The 23,981-nt window shown below is 36.2% G+C and overlaps 1 protein-coding gene across 1 annotated transcript in view; it reads right to left on the reverse strand.

The window, feature by feature from the left end:
- ENPP1 (ectonucleotide pyrophosphatase/phosphodiesterase 1) overlaps positions 1-23,981 on the reverse strand; it is a 107,020-nt gene that overhangs the window by 56,736 nt on the left and 26,303 nt on the right. Inside the window, exons 2-5 of the mRNA XM_069077381.1 lie at positions 9,881-9,953; positions 5,785-5,901; positions 3,244-3,369; positions 1,738-1,798 (exon numbers count right to left, since the gene is read on the reverse strand). Of these exons, the coding sequence (XP_068933482.1) occupies positions 1,738-1,798; positions 3,244-3,369; positions 5,785-5,901; positions 9,881-9,953 (377 nt within the window). The remainder of the gene's footprint in view (positions 1-1,737; positions 1,799-3,243; positions 3,370-5,784; positions 5,902-9,880; positions 9,954-23,981) is intronic.

Genomic DNA, 23,981 nt, shown 5'->3' on the forward strand with positions numbered 1-23,981 from the left:
AAGCAATTCATGTCACTCTCAATCTCCTAGTCAGTACTGAAACTATTTTATTCTCCATGCACGTCAAATGTCCATTCAGATGATATGTACTAGTGGACAAACTCAATGTGTTGTGTCCAACTACATTTCATGGTCTGGACACTTTTCATAAAAATAACCCTATAAATGATGCACGGCTTTTAAAAGAAACAGTCCTATTTTTGGACAATGTACAAATATCCATTTTCACTTAATTTATGCCAAAGTAGTCGATGTATTTCTTCAAACTATAAAACAAAATTGTGATTTTTTTATCTGAATTTAATTCAAACATTTATTAATTATATACAAGGTACTGTGCTAGATACTGAAGGAGATGCAGAGATGAATACAGCATTCTTTCCCTCTTAAAAAACTTACAATCCAGGGCAGCCAGGTAGCACAGCGAGTAAGAGCACCGGCCCCAGAGTCAGGATGACCTGGGATCAAATCCAGGCTCTAATACTTAGCACCACACCCAGAAATAACTGGCTGTGTAAGCTTGAGCAAGTTACTTAACCCCAATTGCTTAAAAAAAAACCTTACAATCATAGCACACATATACATAGATAATTATAATAAAAATAAGTGTGTGTGTGAGAAACAAAGTGCTATAAGAATTTAGAAAAGGAAGAGATTGCTTCCAGCTAACGTGAAGGAGCTTCATGTAAGAGACAGACAAAGTGGAATCTTGAAGAAGAAAGTCAGATTTCCACAGGTAGGGGAGGTCATTCAAACAAGTATTTTTTTTTTTTTGCTTTGAGGGCAATTGGGGTTAAGTGGCTTGCCCAAGGTCACACAACTAGTTTTTGTGTCAAGTGTCTGAGACTGGATTTGAACTCAGGGACTCCTGACTCCAGGACTGGTGCTTTATTCCCTGCACCACCTAGCTGCCCCTAAAATGGATGTTATTCAATTTTTTTTTTTTGCTTTTTGGAGGGCAATTGGGGTTAAGTGACTTCAAATAAGTATTTATTAAGCCTTCATTATGTCCCAGCACCTATGCCAGGTTCTGGGAATACGAAGACAAAAAGCCAAATCCTTGACATCAAGGTGCTTCTATCTTATTAGAGAAAAAACTATGTACACACATAAGTACATATACATACAAAATAAATAAAAACTAAGGTGGGGGGATAGGGTGAGGCACTAACACCTGGGGAATATTAGAAAAGGCTTTATCTAGAAGTCAGTTTTGAACTGAGTTTTTCAGGGACAACAAATTCTAAGAGGTGTAGGTCAGGAGGGAGAATGTTCCCAGAATGGGAAAGACTAGCAAAAGCATGGAGATGGGGAGGTGGATGTCATGAGAAAAATCAGGAAGGTTAGTTTGACTGAATCCTAGAGTGCATGTAAGTGAATGATGCATATTAGCAGATGTATGAAAATGATAGGAAAATATGAGTTGTGGAAGTAATTCAGCTTGGCAGAACAGAGAGTAAAAGGAGGGGAATACTGTGAGACTAGGAGAGAAAGAAGTTTAAAAAAAAAACTAAAGACCTAAAAAGTAGCTGATTTAACATAACCATAATATATTAAACAGAACAGTATACTCTTGTGTAAAATAAAATGTTGCACAAGATTTTAGGATAGTTATTTACCATCCCACTGCATGCCATTGAAGATGGGGAAGAGTAGAATGAAAGATCTCTCTTAAGTATGGTGAAGGGATTTTTTAAAAGCAGAGGGGAAAAAACAGATTGTCACCCATCGTCTTACCCTGTTGGACACTGTGGCTCAGGAATGTTTTCACATTTTTCTTCTACCCAACTTTTCTCCCCTAAAAAGAAGATTTTTAAAGAAATAAAAATTTATTTGGAGAAATATAAGATTATCAAGAACTATGATGCTGGCACATATCAAAAGGAAGATTTTTTAAACCTATATATATCCCATATAGATGCTCAGGCTAGCATATTGAAATATCAAAGTATGGAATGATTACAACTCCAGTAAGAAATATTACTGGACAATTAAAAAATGTTAATTGGGCATCAGGAAAAATGGGAGAATATTTAAAAGAGTAGTCTAACATAGGATTCCCTTATCTATAAATGATACATGCTTGCTGGATATATCTGCCTCAGTTTCCTTATCTGTAAAAGGGTAATAATAATAATAGCATCTACCTCCCAAGGTTATTGGAAGGATCAAATGAGATAATATTTGTAAAGTGCTTAGTAAAGGACCTGACATATAGTAGGCACTTAATAAATGTTTTCTGGTTTTGTTTTGCTTTTACAAAATTTATCTTTTGGATTTCTTTCACTCTCCAGTTTTTTTATTTCCCAGCTAGAGCTTATAGAACATCTAAATCCTCATGCCGTCAGGAAAAAAATCTCATATCTTAATCAATTCACTCTTATACAGTCAGGTTCCACAAGATTTCAAGGAACTGTGGTTTGTGGCATACAATTTTTACCTCTTTCTGCACCTACCATAGTTATGACATACTAGTAAAACCTATTAATATTGATTGACTGCTTTGTACTTTTTTTTGGCTTTTTGGAGGGGGCAATTGGGGTTAAGTGACTTGCCCAAGGTCACATGGCTAGTAAGTGTTAAGTGTCTGAGTTCACATTTGAACTCAGGTCCTCCCGACTCCAGGGCCGGTGCTCTATTCACCATGCCACCTAGCCACCCCTGCTTTGTACTTTTCAAAATGCTTTGCTATCCACTGTTTCATTTGATTCTCATAGCAACTCCATGATGGATCAATCAGTATTGGCAGATATAAAATTCATTTTTGAGCAGAGAGAAACTAAGCTTCTTTTATAGATGAGAAAACTGAGGTCTGGAAATTTACTTGCCTAAGGTCATTCAGAAGAAGTAAAAGAGGTTGGATTGTATCCCAGGGCCTCTACATCCAGATACAGTAGTCTTTTTAACCAAGCTATATGCTATCCCTTTATCACTTATGCAAATTGGGCAACCAAGGCAGAGAGCAGTTATACAATTCTCTCAAGATCAGAGTCAATCATAAGTGGCTGAGACATACCTAGAATTAAAGTCTCTTAAATCCTATTCTAGGGTTCTTTCCTCTTTGATATTGTCTATGCTTGTGATGTAGGCACCATTCTCTCCTCCTCCCCTGACCATAATTATCATAAGAGCTCTCTCCACCTTCCTCCCAAGGTCTAAAGATGAAGCATGACCCAAGGTCCAGGAAACATACTTAAAGGTTTTAGCATATTGCAAAAACAAAACCAAGCCAAGAACTCTTACCTAGGCAAACTGAGTCATAGTTAATACAGCAGTCACCCTTTTCCTTGCAGTCATCTGTACAAGAGCAGTGACTTTTTGGTAATCTTTTCTCACCACACCTGAATTTGCTGCAAGTCCATATATGCTCTGAACCAAAAGAAAAAAATGTCAAATAAAATGTTTTCTGATTTGGATACAATGCTGTCACTAACATAAACACCCCTCTGGAGGCCAAATGCTGATTTCTCAGGTCTGACTTCCATTGACTGTATGCAGTTTATGGTAAAGATTTAGTATAAACTCTGTTCTTACCTGCATACAATCACATAAAATTTTGAGCTTGGCTATCAAGGGAATGAGTAACAAACTGAAAATATTCAACTACAGTTGGTTCACAACAATGACTCCCCAGTTTGACATTTTTAAAACTAAGACATCCTTCCCTATTATAATGAGAAAAAAAATCACAGCACCAATTCTCCTCTGACTTGCTGCCATAAAGATGTAGGCACTTTGCCTCACCCTTTGCCCAGTACCAGAACACCTGAATTTTCATCTACACCTTATTGAGTGTTGTGAAGTAATGTGCTCATAAAAGGACATTTACTTATTTTTTTTAAGATTGTTCTATGGAATTTCATAGTTCATCTAAGACACAATCTCTTAGTGATGCTATCTATGTATAAATCATGACACATCACAATCTCAGAAAAATCACAATTTTTGGTGACCCAGTTAGTTGTGAGTGGAGAGATGCTGCATCAGTATCATTAGCATCATCACATTTATATAGTATTTTGAGGTTTGCAAAGCCTTTTGTAAATATCATCTTGTTTTATCCTCAAAAGAACCCTAAGAGGTAGGTGCTACTATTTTCCCCATTTTACAGATGAAGAAACTGAGGGAAACAGAGGTTAAGTGACTTGCCCAGGATCGCAAAGCTAGTAAATATCTGTGCTACATTTGAACTCAGGTCTTCCTGACTTTAGGTCCAGTATTCCATTCACTATACCACCTAGTTGCATGCTGGGTCTAAGCATAGTGCAGCCCATTATTAATAACATGCATGTAATAACTGGCATAAAAGATATCAGCAAGAATACATATGATTGAAAAAGGAGGTGAACTTCTCATGCTATGTCATGAGAGCTGATAGAGAGATAATCTAACTGTTATACTGGCATCCATAAAATATTAAAGAAAACAAGGTCTCCAGTATGTTTGGTGGCTCCTTATGGGAGATTATGCAAAGATGTGGACAAAGATTGTACACAGTGAGAGTGTGCATAGTTTGTGATCTGCTCAGGTGGAGGGAACACCCATGTCAATATGATTATGGAGCCACTGAATGATTAAAGTGTAAAATCTGCAAAGTAGATAACAAACACCTCTTCTGATCAAAGATTAAAATTAGGCGGGTGTACAAGAATTCATGCTTTAATAAATTCAATAATGACTAGCAAAAAGATATCTGAAGGATTAATGCATCAGACAACCCTTAAGAACCAAGCTGAAATGCAAAGTGCAGAGGAAGAAATTTATTTGACATGCACTAAAAATACACACATTCATACTTCTATCATGTCACTAATTTAAAAAAAAACACCAATATTGGAGCATAAATGTTTTGAATGTGAATTTTTTTTATATATAAATAAATTGGAATTTAAAAACAAAATGTTTCCTGTGAAAAACTGAGCTAAGTAGCCTAAAGCTATGTCTATACATGCTTCTTAGATTAAAAAAAAGTTAAGATCCTGCCTTGGTCATATACAGAATGTGATTGTGCCTTGGGTCTTTTTATTTGAATTTTTTATCATAAACTTAATCCTCAAAAAATTGCAATATTCAAAAATTAGAAATAAATTTTACATTGCTTTTAAAGAAATATGCTATGTGCTATATGTATACACAAATGTACATGTAGATATATATATATAATTTTAATCCTAATAGCAAAATTATTTTATTCATTTGTATTTTTTCTATACTTGTTTCTTCTGTGAATTTCTTAATTTTTATTTAAATCTTATTTAATCAAATTTCTATTGATTCAGCTATTTTTTTTGTACATTTGTCTCTACCCACTAACTTATTGCTTTCTACCAGACCCTCCCCAAGCAAAAGCTTTCCCTTATAACAAATATAGTTAGATTCCTATTATCTTGAAAAAGAAATCCTCTTAAGGGATTACATATTTTTGAATTTGCACTATTAAAAAGTAAAATATAGTAATTGGTTCTAGACCAGTGGAAATATGTGGTATGAATTCAAATAATTTGATTACTTTAGGGGAGTCATTCTTCACATTAATTGGGACTTCGTTGTATGTATGTTCCAGGAAAACAAATAGAGACATTGGCCATGTCTGAGAATTTATAGCTCATCCTGTATCTCAAGTCCACTGAATCTCTGTCAAGCTGAGGGAGGTATTTCATCATTAGTCATTTGCAGGAACAAATTCTCTAATAAAGATCTATGGTGACATATCTTTTATACTCAATTTTTGCTATTCCTTCTCCTGGTTTTTACTCCCTTTCCTTTTCCCCATATATTTTATACCTGGTTCTATACATGTTTCCTGGTAATCTAGACAGCAATTTCCAAGTTCTACACAGGCAACATCACAGCGACAGTTCCCAAATGTCCTCTCGAAACAGCGACCTTTGCAACTTTTGACTGAAATATTAAACAAAGAGTTAGCTGCTGCTAGGAAATATATAACTACAAACTGGACATCAACTTTTCAACCCAAATCATGAAGTTGCTGAGAAAGAGAATGCTCAAATCTTAGCTTAGATTACATTACTAGTATTAGTAACCATGGTTAACCATTTAATATCCCATACCATAAACATAATCATATTTGATTCTATAATGCAATCATCTTTACAAGGATATATTATAACTTCTTTTTTTTTTTGCTTTTTTTTTTGGAAGGCAACTGGGGTTAAGTGACTGGCCCAAGGTAACATGGCTAGTTTGTGTGTGTGTGTGTGTGTGTGTGTGTGTGTGTGTGTCTTAAGTGTCTGAGGTCGGATCTGAACCCAGGTCCTCCTGACTCCAGGGCTGGCACTCTATTCACTGCACCACCTAGCCGCCCCTATATATTATAACTTCTTGCTAAACTAAAAAAAAGGAAAATTTGCAGTAACAAAGTCTTTATTAAAAAGACCTATTAAGATTCAGACTTACAAAATGAGGAAGAAAATAGAACAAGAGCTCTAAATAAAACTTCAGTGCTGGGGGAAGTTTTCTGATGGCTACATGGTCTGTCTTAACTTGCATGAGGTTGTGGAGACTGCAATCTTTTCATAAGAGCCAGGAAAGGAAGAATTTGTCCACAGGACACATATTTCATAGATTTAAGCAGGCCCGACTGGGCATAATTCTGGCCTTTCCTCTTTAACAAGATTAACTTAAGTCTAAAAAAAAAAAAAGAAAGATTGAGAAGAACTTTGAAAAAATTTTAAGTCAATCAATTTAGTGTTTATTAAATTCCTTGGATTATATTTTGGATTACATTATAGATTACATGTTATATATTATCATATATTTATATATGTAATTATAGTATTATAATTTGGAGTGCTATGCCCATTCAAGTGAGAGAAAAAATGTCAATACCACATAGATGAATAATCAAATAGCTTGTACTCACAATTCTCTTAAATTCCCAAGTGATTGGCAAGGGAATTTTTACTCCATTATCTTTGGGGTATAGGACAATTTAGAGTAGCTGGGTGGTGCAATGCATTGGATACCTGATCTGGAGTCAGTAAGACCAGAGTTCAAATCTGGCCTTAGACACTTAGCTGTGTGACCCTGGGCAAGTCACTTAAGCATGTCATTCTCAGTTTTCCCATATGTAAAATGAGCTGGAGAAGGAAATGACAAATCTGTCCAGTATCTTGCCCAAGAAAACCTCAAATGGGGTCACAGAGTCAGTTACAGCTGAACAAGAACTACAATGGAACAATACATACACACAAAAAAAAGTACAGTGTGAACCGACTTTTAGTTTCTAATACCAGAAACTTTTTTGACCCAAAAATTACAGTTAAAAATCTTATAAAGTTTGTGAGAGTCTAACATTGATCAAGTATCTTTAGAAGAGATTTGTATTATAAATAATATTTTAAAATCGTTTTTTTATTAATGATACTGAAATCAACGTGAATTTTCCATTTGAAAGCTGCATACCTGTTCCTCACTTGCTAAAAATAAAATATATAAAGTATAATAATCTCATGAGAAAATTAATGGTACAGCATGTAGTTAGGTAGAAGAGGAATACACATACATACACACATACATATCAAGCACATCACAGAAGAGTGTGCCCGTACAAAGAATGAATATCAATTATGGTTTTTTATTATTATTTTATTAGGGCATAGTTATTTTGATCTTTTTTAACCAAGACTTTTCCTTTTACAGGGTAAATATAAACATTACTCTTTTTATATAATTAAAAAGTACTGATTTTTATAGAAAGATTCTAAGTTTAAGTTATTTAGCATGTATTATTTCAACTTATTCAGAAGAAAATTTCTGATTGGGATTATAAAGTTGTGGTTTTAAAATATTAATTTAATAAATCTAAATATCTGTTCTGGAGAGATTCTTAAGGGAACTTGAAAAGTGATCCTACTTGAGATTAACAGACTCTCAAAGAACAACTAGACACTATTTTTAATCCTACAATAATGGAAAAATTTAGCAAGAGGGGAAAAAAAGTTGCCTGATCAATTGTCCCACTGTTAAAACTTGTAAAGGCTCCTAGGAAAACCATCTATTGTTCCTGAGAAAAATGATCTAAATTGTTTCTATAAGCTGAAAAGTAAATATTATGGGGCGGCCAGGTAGCCCAGCAAGTAAGAGCACCGACCCCAGTGTCGGGATGACTTGGGAAATCGAATCCGGGCTCAGACACTTAGCACCCACCCAGAAACACCTGGCTGTGTAACCTTGAGCAAGTTACTTAACCCCAATTGCTTAAAAAAAAAAAAAGTAAAGTAAATATTATAATTTACTCAAACATTGGAGTTCTATGTACTTAGGACCTTTTCAGGAATCAGTTCTACCTCTCAAACTAGACATAAAAACAGCAAGTCAGTCAGGAGTTGCTCAGTCCAGGGGTGGAAAATTCCAGGCTTAGGAGTTCTTGTAGAGACAGATCCTTGTACCTGAACCAGAGGGCAACAGAGAGTAGGAGAGTGAATGTTTAAGAGATGTTATTTTCTTCCCTACACTCCACTGACCATGTCACTGGAGAAACTAGATCAGTGGGAGACAATGCATTCAGCCAGGAGCAGAGATGCACATAGAAAGTATGTGGATAAGAAGAGATAGACATCCAAGAGGTCATTTTAAAGAATGTGACCTCTCATGGTAAATAGAAGTGCTGGATATGAACTCAAAAAAGGAGTAGATCCTGAAAACCAAACTAGCTTTTGGCCCATCAGCATGAATGACATATCCATAGTGAACTATATAAGGACTTTAAGAAGGGGAAAATAATTTCTAGCAGGAGGAATTGTGTGTTACTCCTTTGCCACAGCAATCTCTATAACTACTTTAATAGTAATAACTTTATTACTATCAAATAGCAATGAACTTATTACTATTGCATTATGAGCCTTCTCTTCCCAAGGATGTTATGTATATTTGCAGGATATTGCATCCCAGACTTTTGAAGGGAAGCTTTTATACCAACTGTGCTTGCTAAGCCATTTGATTAAAGACCTTTGACGAGATTTTATTGAGTCAGCTGCTAATTGTTCATAGGAAGCAGTCCAGTTTGGGCATGCATTAAAAGTTCAGCCTCACAGGATTATCTCTAGAACCTGAGAGATAACAGTCACCCCTTAGAATCCAAACTGACTAGGTGACTGGAAGCTGGGGAGAGTTGCCTCAGAGGTGGCTTTAAAAAAAAACTGTAAGACTTCAACTGTTTTCAAAGCCAGGATGCCAGAAGTCTCCAGAAATAATTATAGTTTATATTTATATAATGCTTACTTTTTACATAGTACTGCACATGCATTATCAGATTGGATCCTCACAATTACATAGACATTGGTAATATAAATATTATTTCCATTTTGTAGAAAAGGCACAGAGCAATTAAGTGACCTACCCAAATCATATGGCTAACAAGTGGTAGATCTAAGAAAATAACCCAGATCTTTCTATCTCAAGCCCATTAAATTTTTCAATATATTATGCTGGCTCATAGAAGTTTCCATGAGAGCAGAAATCATTAAACCCCAATATGTACACCCAGAGGATACACAAACTAGTCACCATGATACTCCTATGAGAAATCTGTTCTGAAGCAATAGTTCTACAAGATCATTGTTTTAGAAGGTTAGGATCTCAAAGAACACTGCTGTTGGCACCTCTGTCAGCCATAGTTCTCACACAAATAATTTCTCTGCTTCCCATTTTAGGATCAAATGTTAACAGAGAAAAAAAAAGTTGGATTTTTAAAATTCCATGGCTATTATCATATAGAGAGGAAGGTATAAGACAGGCTCCAAAAATAAGGACAAATTAAATGCAAGGACTCTATAGATTGTATTGTATTGGAACAATATCAAACAATAACCACTTTATAAGCATAGAACATGATATTTTTATATATTATTATGATTACCTTCTCTGGAACAACTTGGTTTCAATCCAAATATACACCCAAGAATAGTTGTTAACATGCAGACAGACAGCACCTGTTCAAAAAGAAAAGTCTGTTACATTTTCCCAAAATGATATTTTCATTGGTTGCATTCATCGGAGAATTGGTGAGAAAACTTCTTCTATTAACTCATATCAGTTGCTGTCTGCAATTTGTATTATCAGAGAGTAGCTCATGTGTCTAAAAGATCAATTGACCTTATCTGGGGTTCTACCACTAGTATCTTTCAGAGGTAGAACTTGATTCAAGTTTTCCTTTCACCAAAGGTGGCCTTATTACCCACAACGCCATGCTGTCTCTCTCATATGACCTAAACATCCCTCACCACAACATCAGGCAGGTAACACTAATAAGTTTGCAAGTAATTAATAGCCAACCAAAATCAATTTACTATGTAGAAGGAAAATTGGAGATAGCCTGACTAGGACCCTAATTAAAGTTAGTGAAGACATAGATTTATGGACTTCTGAGAAGGGAATATTTTTTTAATCTGTCTCCAGTGCCTGACAACACAGTAGTCACTTAATAAATGAGTGTTACATGATGGATATCATATGTCCATTTGATTCTCTTGCACCCTAAATTTTTTTTTATTTAAAAAAGACAAAATAATGCATTGCAATACTGTAACAGACCACTAAACTTAGCCAGAAAACCAGAATCCTGGGTCAATCTCTCCTACTATCTATGTTATTTAGCATGGACAAGTTACTATTCCTCTCTGGGTCTGATATTCTTACTAAAATAAGGAAATTTAACTTGGAGCTTTAATCACAAATTTTGATGTCAGGATAGAATGAATAAAATGTGCCTCAAATCAGCTGGACAAAATCCTAGTTACCCCTCCTTAGTTTCAGTCCCAATTTAACTAAAGAATCAAGATTCCTTCCAGCTTTAACGTTGTATAATTTCTTTTTAAAAACTATACCTTGATATTCCTTGATCAAATTATCCCCCTGTCTATATTACAGTACTCAAATAAATATACTACTCAAATTCACATAACTTCTAAGAATTAAGATATTACCAGAAATTTTTGGGGAAAGACATGGCAATGAGATTATAGCCAAAAAATAAATACATGCCCACATCCTTTAATATTGTCTATTTTTGTCTCTCAAAAATGCCAACTTGAAATGATTAGCTTTTATCTTATCATTAATTACCATTATAGGGATTAGAGTTTTATTATTCACGTTCTAAGATTGAGTGTAGCTTAAGTATCTTAAATGCACATTTAGGGGGGGAAAAACTTATTTGTACAAAAGTCAAATGGCTACAGAGATAATATGTAGTAAGAATAAGGTGAACAGCATTTCTGTATTTCAATTTCTATATCCAAAAATTAAGGGGGTTGGGCTAGATATAGCTAAAGTTTCTCCAGTTATAATATTCTATGACTCAGTAACTATTTATCTTCAACACCAATGTTTTTAAATGCTAATATAGACATGCCCTAGATTTCCATGATTCTGTGCCCTCTTTTTAATGAACAAAGGAACTGAAATTATGATTACTGATAAACACTGAGGTTTAATAGTCTGTGTTAGAGAGTCTGTAAGAAGATACAACACTAACATACTGTTGGATGGACCTGTAAATGGTCTATTGATGCATCTCTAAATGGTTCAACCCATTTTTAAAACAATCTGAAATGATTTAAGAAAAGTCAAAAGACTGTTCATACACTCTGACCCAGTGTTCCCAAGACTGAGCATATTCCCCTGGGAAGTCAAAAAAAAAAAAAAGAAAACTCTAATGTGTACCCAAAAGTTCTTAGCAGTACTTTTTATGGCAGCAAAAACTGGAAATAAAAGTGGGCACTCATCAGTTGGAGAATCCTGAGCAAAGTATAGTATGTTAATATAATGAAATATTATTATATTGTAAAAATCAGGGAATGAGAGGAATTCAGAGAAAGGTGGGGGGATTTTTACAAATTGATACAAAGTAAAGTAAGCAGTATCAGGAGAAAAATATAACAATAGCTACAATAACATGAAGAAAAATAACACTAAAAAGGCAGCCTGATTCAGATTAACTACTATGATCAGTCTTCGTATCAAATAGTAGATTAAGAAATATACTCCTTCTCCTTAATTTGAGAGAGTAAATCAAAACATGGTGGTGTAATGAAAAATATACTGTCAGATATAATTATTCTGCTGACCAGTTTTGCTTTTGTTTTAAGAGGAGAGCAGTGTGTCAGGAAACAAATTATTTTCAGCATGAAAAACTAACTAGATCAATAAAACTTTAATAAGCCAAATAAAAAGACTTCTAAAATATACAGTCATCTGTAAAATAAGAATAATAATAGGACCTACCTCACAGAGTTGCTATGAAAATCAATGTATTTGGTATTTTGGGAAACTTAAAACACTACATACATGGCAGATGTTGTTACTATCACTGATTTCATTTTATTATTATCCTGCCAAAGCAATCAAAAAGATATGATAACTTATCTGTAGTCTTCTGCACTTAAATCTTATTCCAAAAAAACATATCAAAGCATGTATGTATGTGGTACATAGTATGGCATAGTATTTTGAAAGCTATACCAATCTATAAGCATTTGTTAAGGATCTATTAAATGTCAAGTAATGAGAATATAAAGCCAAAAGTCAATCAGTCACTAACCTCAAATAGTTGAAATTCTGTAGGGAGAAGAGTACAACATATACATATATGGATATATACCAATTAGATATAAGGTGACTGTAGCTTGAGGAGATCACAAAAGGCTTAATATAGGCTTGAATTGAGCTTTGAGGAAGGAGAGGAATTCCAAGATACTCTAACAACTAAAATTAAGGTAAACTGAAGCACAAAGTATCAAGCATGATCAATTTAGTAAACTGTAAATTTACTAATAAATAGGATCTCAGTTTCCCAGCAAAGCTAAGACCACAAATGAAGGGACAACTCTCTTTTATAGTTTTGGGGAGTACAGAAAACAGGAAGGCTAGCGTCATAAATGGAAGAAAATTCAATTCCATTGAAACAGAGAATGAGGGCTAAAAACTCCTTCCTTTTCTCCCATAACTAAGAAATATTCATTGTTTGAGTTCAATTGCATCTTCAAGGAAAGAGATAGCAAACCAGACCTCTTTGGATAACAAACCAGACTCCTTTGGTTAACAAATCAGATATCCTTGAAGGATAGCTTAGTGGTGTAAAAATACTAAACCAGACTCCCTTGTCTCTACCTATATCCTTGAAGTATACAGATTTCCTTGACACAGCAATAGAATGGTGATTAACAAGAGAACTGAATTTTTAAACTTAACTCACTAAAGGCCAGCTAAATTTCTGAATTAATTTGAGACAAATAACGTTGCAATACAAAAATCAATTAACAGTAAATAGAATCAATTAAAAAGACACAGAATCAATCGGATTACTTTGATTCATCCTTGCCATGTCTTTCATAGATCATTTATCTATAAGCTAATTCTATAAGATTTATAACATACCGTGTTTCCCCGATAATAAGACCTATCCCGAAAATAAGCCCTCCCCTTACTGTGTAAGATTCCTCTAAAATAAGCCCTCCCCCGAAAATAAGCCCTATTGAGATTGCTACTGTAGTGAAGGTGATCCCCTGTGCCACACACTACATTACAGTACCCTCTGTATGCACCGCCCCGCCCCTGTGAAACGCACGCCGTGCTCCGAGCTGCATCCAATCAGAACTGCAGCAGTAAGCGCATCATCCTGTTCTTCCCCAGTGATTTGCTTGCTGGCGCCATTGAGAGCAGTGCCATGGAGGAGAGCTGAGGCAGGACAACATAAAAACCCGGTATGTAAGTGGGAGTGGGGGGGCATGATGGAGGATAAAAAGGGCATGATGGAGGAAAAAAGAAGAACTCAGGGGGCATGATGGAGTGAAAAGAAGGACTGATGGTCATAATTTTATTATTCTGTCCGTTTTGACCCCCAGACATGAGTACAAAAAGGAAGAGCTATACTGTTGAGTATAAGAAAGCAATTGTACAGGAGTCACATGGCAAGAATCTTGCAGTTTTCTGTAAAGGAAAACTTTTGGATCTTCGAATGGTCAGAAAATGGAGAGCAGATTATAATAACCTCAATCAACAGGTAGATGAGGGAAAAGGGAAAAAGCGTAGGTCTGGATCAGGTCGGCAGCCCTTATATCCTGACTTGGAGATCCTCATTGGTGAATGGATTGCTGACAGGAGAGCAAAGGCCTTGGTTGTGCGCAGGGCTGATATTCAGGCATTTGCCCTTTCAATGGCACCAGAGTTTGAAATGGTCTCAGAAGGATTCAAAGCATCACAACACTGGTTGGATGGTTTCCTTCAAAGGTATGAACTGTCCCTAAGAAGATCAACAACACTGTTAATCTGGAAGATGCTGAAGTTATTAAACGTGCACTTGCATTCAAGTCCTTTATTGATAGGATCGACATTTCCAAATACCAAACCTGCAATATGATTGCTATGGATGAAACTGCAGTGTTTATGGGACAAGGATCTCAAACAACAATTCATCACAGGGGTGCAACGTCAACCTACATTCCCACCACTGGCTATGAAAGTGCACGGGTCACTTGTGTTTTGGCAATTCGTTTGGATGGAAAGAAAGCCACACCTCTAATCATCAGTAAGGGCAAGAAAGATAAGATTGAACGTGTATCTGGCATTTACGTTCTTGAAACTGAAAAAGCCTGGTGTACACAAGCCATTATAAGAAAGTGGGTTGATTTAATGCTGCCACTTGTTATGCGAGGTAACCAAAGAGGTCTGATAGTCTGGGATTCAGCCAGCACTCACCACGCTAAAGAAATGAAGAACTTCCTTGCAGAGAGAAGAATAGATCAAGTAATGATTCCTGCAGGAATGACTGCCTGTCTCCAGACCCTTGATATTGCAATAAAGAAGCCATTCAAGGACCATTTGCGCATGGAAGTCAATGACTACATTGAAAATAGAATGGAAAGAAATCAGCGTGGAAACTTTGTGAAGCCCTGTCTGCAAGAAGTCGTGACTTGGGTGAAGAAGTCATAGGATAAAATTACTGACAGCTGTGTCACCAAGGCACTACGAGCAGGTTACCTGGACAAGACATATTCATTTAAAGAGAGCTATATTGCTGGACATGATAGATTGGGTCCACTTCTTCTGAAGGAAATGGAGGCGCAAGACATCCAGGACGGAATTCAGGGTATGGACACTTATGACGATGTTGTTGAAGAAGATGACATGATCATTATTGAATAAAGGTTCATTTTTTTGTTCACATTTACCTGTTTATTAAAATTGCTGTCAATGTTCATTAAAATAAGCCCTCCCCTGAAAATAAGCCCTCTGGTGTTTTTCTGTCCAAAAAAATTAATAAGACAGTGTCTTATTATCGGGGAAACACGGTAGTCATTATTAACAATACATACTGACATCAGTTTTTCTGGTGCAACTTTAGAACAGGCTTAAACACAGCAACTAATGCAAAGTCTAGAAAAGATTACAAGGCAGAGGGCAGTAAGTGCCCATTTACCAAAAATAGATAATTGGCCATTTTCCTGCAACTAAGTGAACCAAGAGGAGGGATTCCACCAGGGGTCAATTGAAGAAAGTAGTTGTGTTTCTGCTATAACTTGTTAGATATTATATAGGCTTGTCACAATTTCTACTGACCAGTCAATATAACAACAACAAAAATGATTAATCAGAACACAAGGCAATGTAAAAATATCTAAAACCATGGACTAATTTAAGAAGGGAAATTTACATGTCACCAAAGTAACAAAAAAAAAAACCCTCAAACATAGATACTATGAAACAAAAAAAGCCAAAGTAGTACAATAATGATCATCAAGATTAATTAACATCAAGTCTCCTTGTATCCTAATAATTCATCCCAATGTCCATTTAATCAGCACATTTCATATTGGATCCCAGATATCTCACTGGTCCCTAGAAACATTTTCTCTTGGATGTTCCAGAATAGGCCTCACTCTCAGGGAAGGCCTCAAAGGTGCTCCTCTTCAATACGTTTATTTCTCTGGTTCCAAGTCACTTGCACTTTCTGCTAAAAAATCTGTCAGTTATAAGACTCAATACAATTTAGTACAACCTCCTAAATTTGGTTTTCTAATATCTAGTTTATGAGATGAAAATCAGTTCAAGCCTTATGGTTCTGATCTTATTAACAATAGAGTTATAAGAATATCAAATTAGGATGGATTCATTTGAAACCAAAGAATTTAAGTTTTTACATTCCACTTGCTATTTCTTTCTTTGTCTAAGTCCTGTGTCTGATATAAACACTGCTAACAACATACTGAAGGAAGAATCTTAAAAAAGAAATTCATGAGGAGGCAGCTAGGTGGTGCAGTGAATAGAGCACTGGCCCTGGAGTCAGGAGGACCTGAGTTCAAATCCGGCCTCAGACACTTAACACTTAATAGCTATGTGACCTTGGGCAAGTCACTTAACCCTGATTGTCCCAATTAAAAAAAAATCATGAGGATCTGACTTATAAAATAGGTCCTTCTTTCTTTTTTTCTTTTTTTATCTTTTTGGAGGGGGGAAGGCAGGGCAATTGGGGTTAAGTGACTTGCCCAAGGTCACACAGCTAGTAAGTGTTAAGTATCTGAGGCTGGATTTGAACTTAGGTCCTCCTGACTCCAGGGCCAGTACTCTATTCACTGCACCACCTAGCTAGCCCTAGGTCCTTCTTTCTTAACATTATCAGATAAATTCTTCAAATAAGAAAATGATTTTACCCTCTTCACAATTATCAATTCATTTTTACACATATATAATCTTAATCAAATTTTAAACCTTATTATCCTATTGAAAAACATTTGTAGATTAGTCTTTTTGGAGTGGAGCCAAGATGGCAGAATAGAAACAGGACTTCCCCACAGCTCCAGCTTCCACTTCCTCCAATACATGTAAAAAATTACTCTAAACAAATTTTAAAGCTACAGAACCCACAAAGGGACAGAGAGAAAAAAATCTCCCAATGAAGGCAGCCCAGCAGGCTGGCAGGAAGGGTCTATCACGCTGAGCTGGGAGCCCAGCCCAGCTCCACATGAGTGGTTTTGGCCCCAGGGCAGCCTCAACCAGCAGGGGCTGGAGCAGACTTCAGGAAAGTGAAGCACCAGCCGCTGTGGGATTTCTGGACTTCTCAACCCATAAATGACAAAAACAAAGTAAAAGGTCAGTGTGGAACTGTGTTGTAAGAGGGGTGGATAGAACAACCCTCTCCAGCCTGTGGCCCCAGGGCAAGAAGTAGCAGAGGCATGCATCGTGTGGCTGCCTTAGGAGCTCCTGCCCTGAAAATCTTAGAGGGACGAAGCAACCATTCTGAGGGTAATCACTCTTGCTTTGACCTGCTTGTATCTGGATCATAGTCTTGGGTGGACATCCTGGGGTATGTGGCCAGGGCCCAGCATCTATGGGGGCTGCAGAGAGGTGTAATGTAATGCCAAGGAAAGACAACTTCCCAAGGTTCAGAATACCAGCATAGGTGCTCTCCATTTTATTCAGTGACAAACCAAGAACAGAGAAGATCAAAACATGACATCATTCCAAATACAGCATTTACTAAGCATGATTAAATAATCTCCAAGTACTACCCCACCCCAGGACCTTCCAATCATTCAATCAATTACAAAGTCCCTGTTCTAAATACTACTCCACCCCTAGGCTATACCTTCATTTAGTCCACCACAAAGCCCCTCTTCTCAAATGGAGATTAGTTTCCAAACATAAGTAAAGTACATTCACTTGTTCAACCATAGAACACAAAAAGGTCAAAAGTTCCCCACCCCTGGATCACAATTGAATCTACCCCAGAGTTACATCAAGTTTAAGCTCAGCACTTAATACCCAAATGGAGGTCTTTTCTTCATCTTGACACGAGGCAAGTTCTCAGCAATCTTAGTTCCTGGGGAGACAAGGCTTAGCAAGGCCATAAGATACATTGCCAATCCCTTCATGAATTCATCCTCTGTCTGTAGAACAGTCCTAGAACCCCTGAACACATTAGCAAAGCCCTCTCCCAGGATTTCTGTAAACATACAACAAGAAAATCCTTCTTCAGGGCTTCTGAACCAACAGAAAGGCTCCCAGACCCCTGCAACAACAGCACTGTCCTTCACCAGTGGACAGTATTCACTCTGTCTGCAGGACAGTCTCCAGACCCCTGCAACAACAGCACTGTCCTTCACCAGTGGACAGTATTCACTCTCTGTCTGCAGGACAGTCTCAGGGCTTCTTAGTGAACAGCCAGGTTCCAGGACTTCTTCAACAAAAGGACTGTCTTTCACCAGTGGACAAATCTGGCAAAATAACATCAAAACAGACAGACAAAGTACCAGCAAAACAGCCATGTCTCCTCAGTCCTTGGCAGCTCAGGGGGCAGGTCTCAAAAGTCCAGGGCAATTCAAAGCGGCCACCAGCAATTCTCTTAGTCTCTCTCTCTCCACGAGGTGCTGCTTCCAAAAAGAGATCTTCCGTCTCTCTCTTGTCTCTCCAAATCTACGTCACCAGCTCCTCCCAGTTCAGGACTTTCTTTTCACATCAAAAAGTCCATCCCACAGGTGGGATTAACAAGCTCTGGGTTTTAACACAATCAATTTGAAAACCAAGCCCAATACAGGGGAATCTCCACATTCCATTACTATCACAAGAGGGCACCCTCCTAATAGCTCTGGCAGCTGCAAAAACCCCAGCGATTTGGGACAAAGTTCTCTCCATTCTGAAAGCAGAGTTCTACCATGGCAAAGAGCTCAAAAGACAAATAATTGACTGGCAATATGAGCAAACAGAGGAAATGCAATCCTACCATAGATTCCTTTTCAGGGACAAAAAGAATCAAAGCATGGAACAGAAGGAAGACAATGAAGTCAGAACTCCTGCATCAAAAGCTCCCAAGAAAAACACAAATTGGTTAAAGGCCATGGAGGAGCTCAAGAAAGATTTTGAAAACCAAGTAAGAGAAGGAGGAAAAATTGGGAAGAGAAATGAGAATGATGCACAAGAAAAGCAAGTCAACAGCCTGACTGAAGAAAATAACACCTTAAAAAATGGGCTAACTAAAATAGCAAAAGAGGCCCAAAAAGCCAATAAGGAGAAGAATGCCTTAAAAAGCCAAATTTGCCAGATGGAACAGAAATTTCAAAAACTCACTGAAGAGAATCATTCCTTCAAAGTTAGATTGAGAAAATGGAAGCTAATGAGTTTATGAGAAATCAAGATACTATAAAATAGATCCAAACAAATGAAAAAATAGAAGGCAATGTGAAATATCTCACTGGAAAAACCACTGACCTGGAAAATAGATCCAGGAGAGATAATTCATAAATTATTGGACTACCTGAAAGCCATGATCAAAAAAAGAGCCTAGACAACATCTTTCAAGAAATTATTCAGCAAAATTGCCCTGATATTCTAAAACCAAAGGGCAAAATAGAAATTGAAAGAATTCACTGATTGCCTCTTGAAAAAGAACCCCAAAAGAAAACTCCTAGGAATATTATAGCCAAATTCCTGAGTTCCCAGGTCAAGGAGAAAATACTGCAAGCAATTAGGAAGAAACAATTTGAGTATTGTGGAAACACAATCAAGATAGCACAAGACCTAGCAGCTTCTACATTAAAGTATAGAAGGGCTTGGAATATGATATTCTGGAGGTCAAAGGAGCTAGGATTAAAACCAAGAATCACCTACCCAGCAAAACTGAGTATAATGCTTCAGAGAAAAATATTGTCATTCAATGAAATAGAGGATTTTCAAGCATTCTTCATGAAAAAAACAGAGCTGAACATAAAAGTTAACTTTCAACTATAAGAAGCATGAGAAGGTAAACAGGAAAAAGAAATCATTAAGAAAATCAAAAATCAAATCAAAAAAAGAAAATAAAAAAGAAACTTTTATTAAAGTTGAACCATTTATATTCTTACATGGAAAAATGATAATTGTAACTCATGAGTATGAGGACAGTTGGAATTATTTCTCTTTCTTTTAAAATATACTCAGATATTTGACAATAGTCTCATAAGCTAATTAATAATTTCTCAGTATCTGGTACTCCAGGCCTTGAATAAGGCAGACCATAGTTCAAATCTGGCCTCAGACACTTAGTAGCTGTGTGACCCTGAACAAGACACTTAACTCTGTTTGTCTCAGTTTCCTCATTTGTAAAATGAGTTGGAAAAGGAAATAGCAAACCACTCCATTATCTTTGCCAAGAAAACAACTATCCAAATCAATAGGAGTTAATTCTCCAGTTACACAATTTTAACATTCTTCTAATAGCATTTCTTATATAATGGTTTTACAGAATTTATAATACAAGAAAATTTATAAACATATTAATGACATTTACAATATCATGAATTTAAAACATGAAACTAAACCTATTACTCAGATAATATCAATTCAGTAGAATGCATTTCCAAGTTATCTATAGAAAACCATTCTTTTTATTACCTTTAGCATTGTAGACTAATCACACCTAAAACCCAGTACACAGTTATCCAGTATGGAGCAATTGCCTTCATTTAAAGAAATAACAATAATTAACACTTACGTAGATAGTGCTTACCAAATGCCATGTCTTGTGTTAACCACTTCACAGTCATATAATTCACTCAACAACCCTGGAAAGTAAGTACTATTTTTATTCCCTTTACAGAGTAGAAAACCAAGGTAAACAAAGAGGAAGTTACTTACCTAAAATCACACTACCAACAAATTTACAAAGACCAGATTTCTAACTTATATTTTTTCAATTCATGCTTTTTGCCTTATTGCCAAATCACAATCTGATTTAGTTTTAGGACAAACCTTTACCACATCAAATCTGGATTTATAATCACAAAATGAAAATCTCAAATTTCTCAAGAACCATGTATTCCAGTACTTCACATTATAGGGCCTTCTACTTTCAGGCAGTCTACTGCCAAGTTTTAAAGTGGAAGTTGTGGATTCCCATCCCCCTTCTTAGGGAATGTGAGGATTTCATATTCCTCACATAACAACTCAAAAATAGTATTCTAAAAAAAATAGTCTTCTAATGGTCTTTCAAGGACAGAATCTTAGTATAGTATTTTCCAGTAAGTCCATGTAGCAAATATGTTACTATAGTGTCCATATCATAAAGAATAACCACATAGTATTTCTCATGTACTTCTTAAGTACCTTTTGGTGACATTTCTAATTTATCCAAACAATTAAGGTCTGTCATATTATTCAAAGAAGTAACCAAGAATTTTTCTAAATTAAATTTCACATATATTCAAGTTGTTCCCTTAAATAAGCTCCTGTTTTTCACTGGCAAGAAACAAGCTAGCTCTTGAAATTCAAATTGTAAACTTGCTTTGAAATTTAGCCCAAACTGACTGCCTCTTTTTTAACCTACAGTTATGTGATGTTGAGTAGCTCTCAGGGTCATTCAAATTTTCCCTTTCTTAGTTCTTTCTTTCATATACAGCTAGGACAATGTTCCTAAACACATCTATACCCTTCTCATGCCATTTAGAGCACACACAAAAATTTATATACCCCTTGATTCTTAGCAGGGATTGATTAGTAAAAGCAGAATTAACAAATTCTATATCACATGGTTTGAGTGGATCTAGTCCTAAACCCCACTTAATGTTCTATATAATCTATTATTAAATGGATAGAGATCTCATTTTCTTCTTGACAAGTTACTCAAAAAATCTACCCCAAATAATATCCATACCTGAATCAGAGATTTATAGCAAAATTACTAATGGCAAAACATACACCAATTCAAAAATGTCCTTATAAATTGATTTGAATTTAACTTTAATTTGTAAAACTCCCAGGTATCAAATTAGATATATCCTTATAATAAAACCTAATTTTACTTTTTTAGTTGTTCCCGATTAACACAAATTTTCTCTTTTTCATGAACCAGGAAAGACTTAACAATTAAGTTCTCAGGCGCCATAGCTATTCTAACTGCCTCCTACAATCTATTTTTTCTCTTCCCTTTGGAATTTCACTAATATGACTTTGAAGCTAGCTTTAGTTCCCTTTTCTCTAATACATGAAATTATCTTTCCCTGAATTAGAACAACAAATCTGCCACTTTCCAGGATAAGAATCATAAATGTTCTATGTAACATTCACAGTTAAGCTTTTAATTTCCTTAAAACAAATTATAAAGAATGTTAACCACAAACTCACTAGAATAATTCAATATTTATAAAATATTCAAACCACAGTTTGGAAATTCACAGTAGAGAACTTAAAGTTTAGCCACCAACTCAGTTTCTAATTAGTTTACATTGTCATAACATTATATGATCTGAGGTGAAAGATTCCCTTTTCTCCTATCTGTCTCTCTCTGCACTTCCAAAACTCAGCCAGAGCTTAGAAGTACAGAGAGAAAGGAAGACTATCTTTCTGAAGACCAAGTGAGCTCCTCAGAAAATGTACATTCTTCTTCCCAGGAAAAAAATTATTTTATAAAACACAGAATCATTTGCAGGCAAGGTTTTTCCTTCTTAATTTCCTGTGCATGATTTGCTAAAAATCAACCTCAGTGAAAAGAGATTGTCTCCACAAGACAAAGACAATAAACATCAGTGAGAAATATTCTTTTAAAAAAAATTAAGTATGCACAAGTAAAAAGAATCTTCTCAAGCCAAATATGGGACATTAAGAGATTATGATGTGTCTTAGACTAATTTGGGTAAGGGTGTTCCTGGGTGATGACTAGACAGACTTCCTTTATCATTCAACTTAATCTTTTTGAGCTCTATTTTTAGTTACCGCTTTTTGGCTTGGAAGAACACACTATCAGTTTATCAGCCACTTGCCAACTATGGTTATTTGTGACTGCCCACCATGTCACTAACCAATAATGGTTATTTGTAATAAGGTGCTTCCCTAACCCCTTTTAAATGGGAAGTGTCACTCTTCCTACTTTCCAATTATAGTGAGGTTCAGAACAACCTCTGTCTCCTGCCAATGGCAATAAGGGGACTTCCTAAATGGCTGCCACTGACACAAGTCTTTTGATCACTTCTCAGCTTATGCTGTGAGTTTCCCTAAAGAAGATTTCTTCAAGGGACCTATACCTTCAGATAATTTCCTGGATTTTCTATTACCAATCATTACCAATCAGTCACATTTAAACACAGACAGGACACTGAGGCAAACACAGCTGCCACTTCCCCAACAGTGTGAGGGCTTACCTTGGTTTAAAAAGTCTAGGACTTAGGGGCAGCTAGGTGGTGCAGTGAATAGAGCACCGGCCCTGGAGTCAGGAGGACCTGTGTTTAAATCCGGCCTCAGACACTTAACACAAAAAATAGCCATGTGACCTTGGGCAAGTCACTTAACCCCAATTGCCCTCCAAAAAGCAAAAAAAAAACCACAAAACAGTCTTCTGGACAGTCAGATCTCTGGAATAAGCCTCTGTTGGAGAAATCCCTCTGGTGAAAATATCACCTAAGTGCTCTAAAGGGGGCCCCCCAGCGAGGTTACTCCGAGCACTAGCCTCCCATTCCCAATCCCTTCATGGTTACCAAACTGTAACATCTAAAATTAAGATAGCTTGAGTTACAAAGTACCAAGCGTGATTAATTTAGTAAAGCATACATTTACCAATAAAAAGGCTCTCAACTTCCCCAGCAAAGCTAAGATCCCAGAAGAGAAGGACAGAAAATTGGAAGGGAAAAAAATATAATTGGGTGGAAATTGGGAATGAGGGCTAGCAATACTCCTTCTTTCTCTCCTGTGAGAGATGTTCATTGCTTGATCCTGTAAGAAATGTTCATTGCTTGATTCCAAATGCATTTGCAAGGACAGAGATAGCAAACTAGACTTCTTTGAACACAAACCAGACATCTTTCAATAACAACTTAGTACTATAAAGATATTAGACAAGTCTCCCTGGTGTATATCTACATTCTTCAACTGTAACAGATTTATTTAATAGAAGAATAGAATAGTGATTAACAAGAGAACCGGATTTCTAAACTTAACTCACTAAATTTCTGAATTAAGTTCAGAGCCAAAGAATCATGATTTAGGCAGTCGCAACGCAA

This window comes from Petaurus breviceps, unplaced genomic scaffold (assembly GCF_028583685.1).
Source record: "Petaurus breviceps papuanus isolate PSGF00001 unplaced genomic scaffold, PetGlider_PUasm1.0 90977, whole genome shotgun sequence".
Lineage (NCBI taxonomy): Eukaryota > Metazoa > Chordata > Mammalia > Diprotodontia > Petauridae > Petaurus > Petaurus breviceps.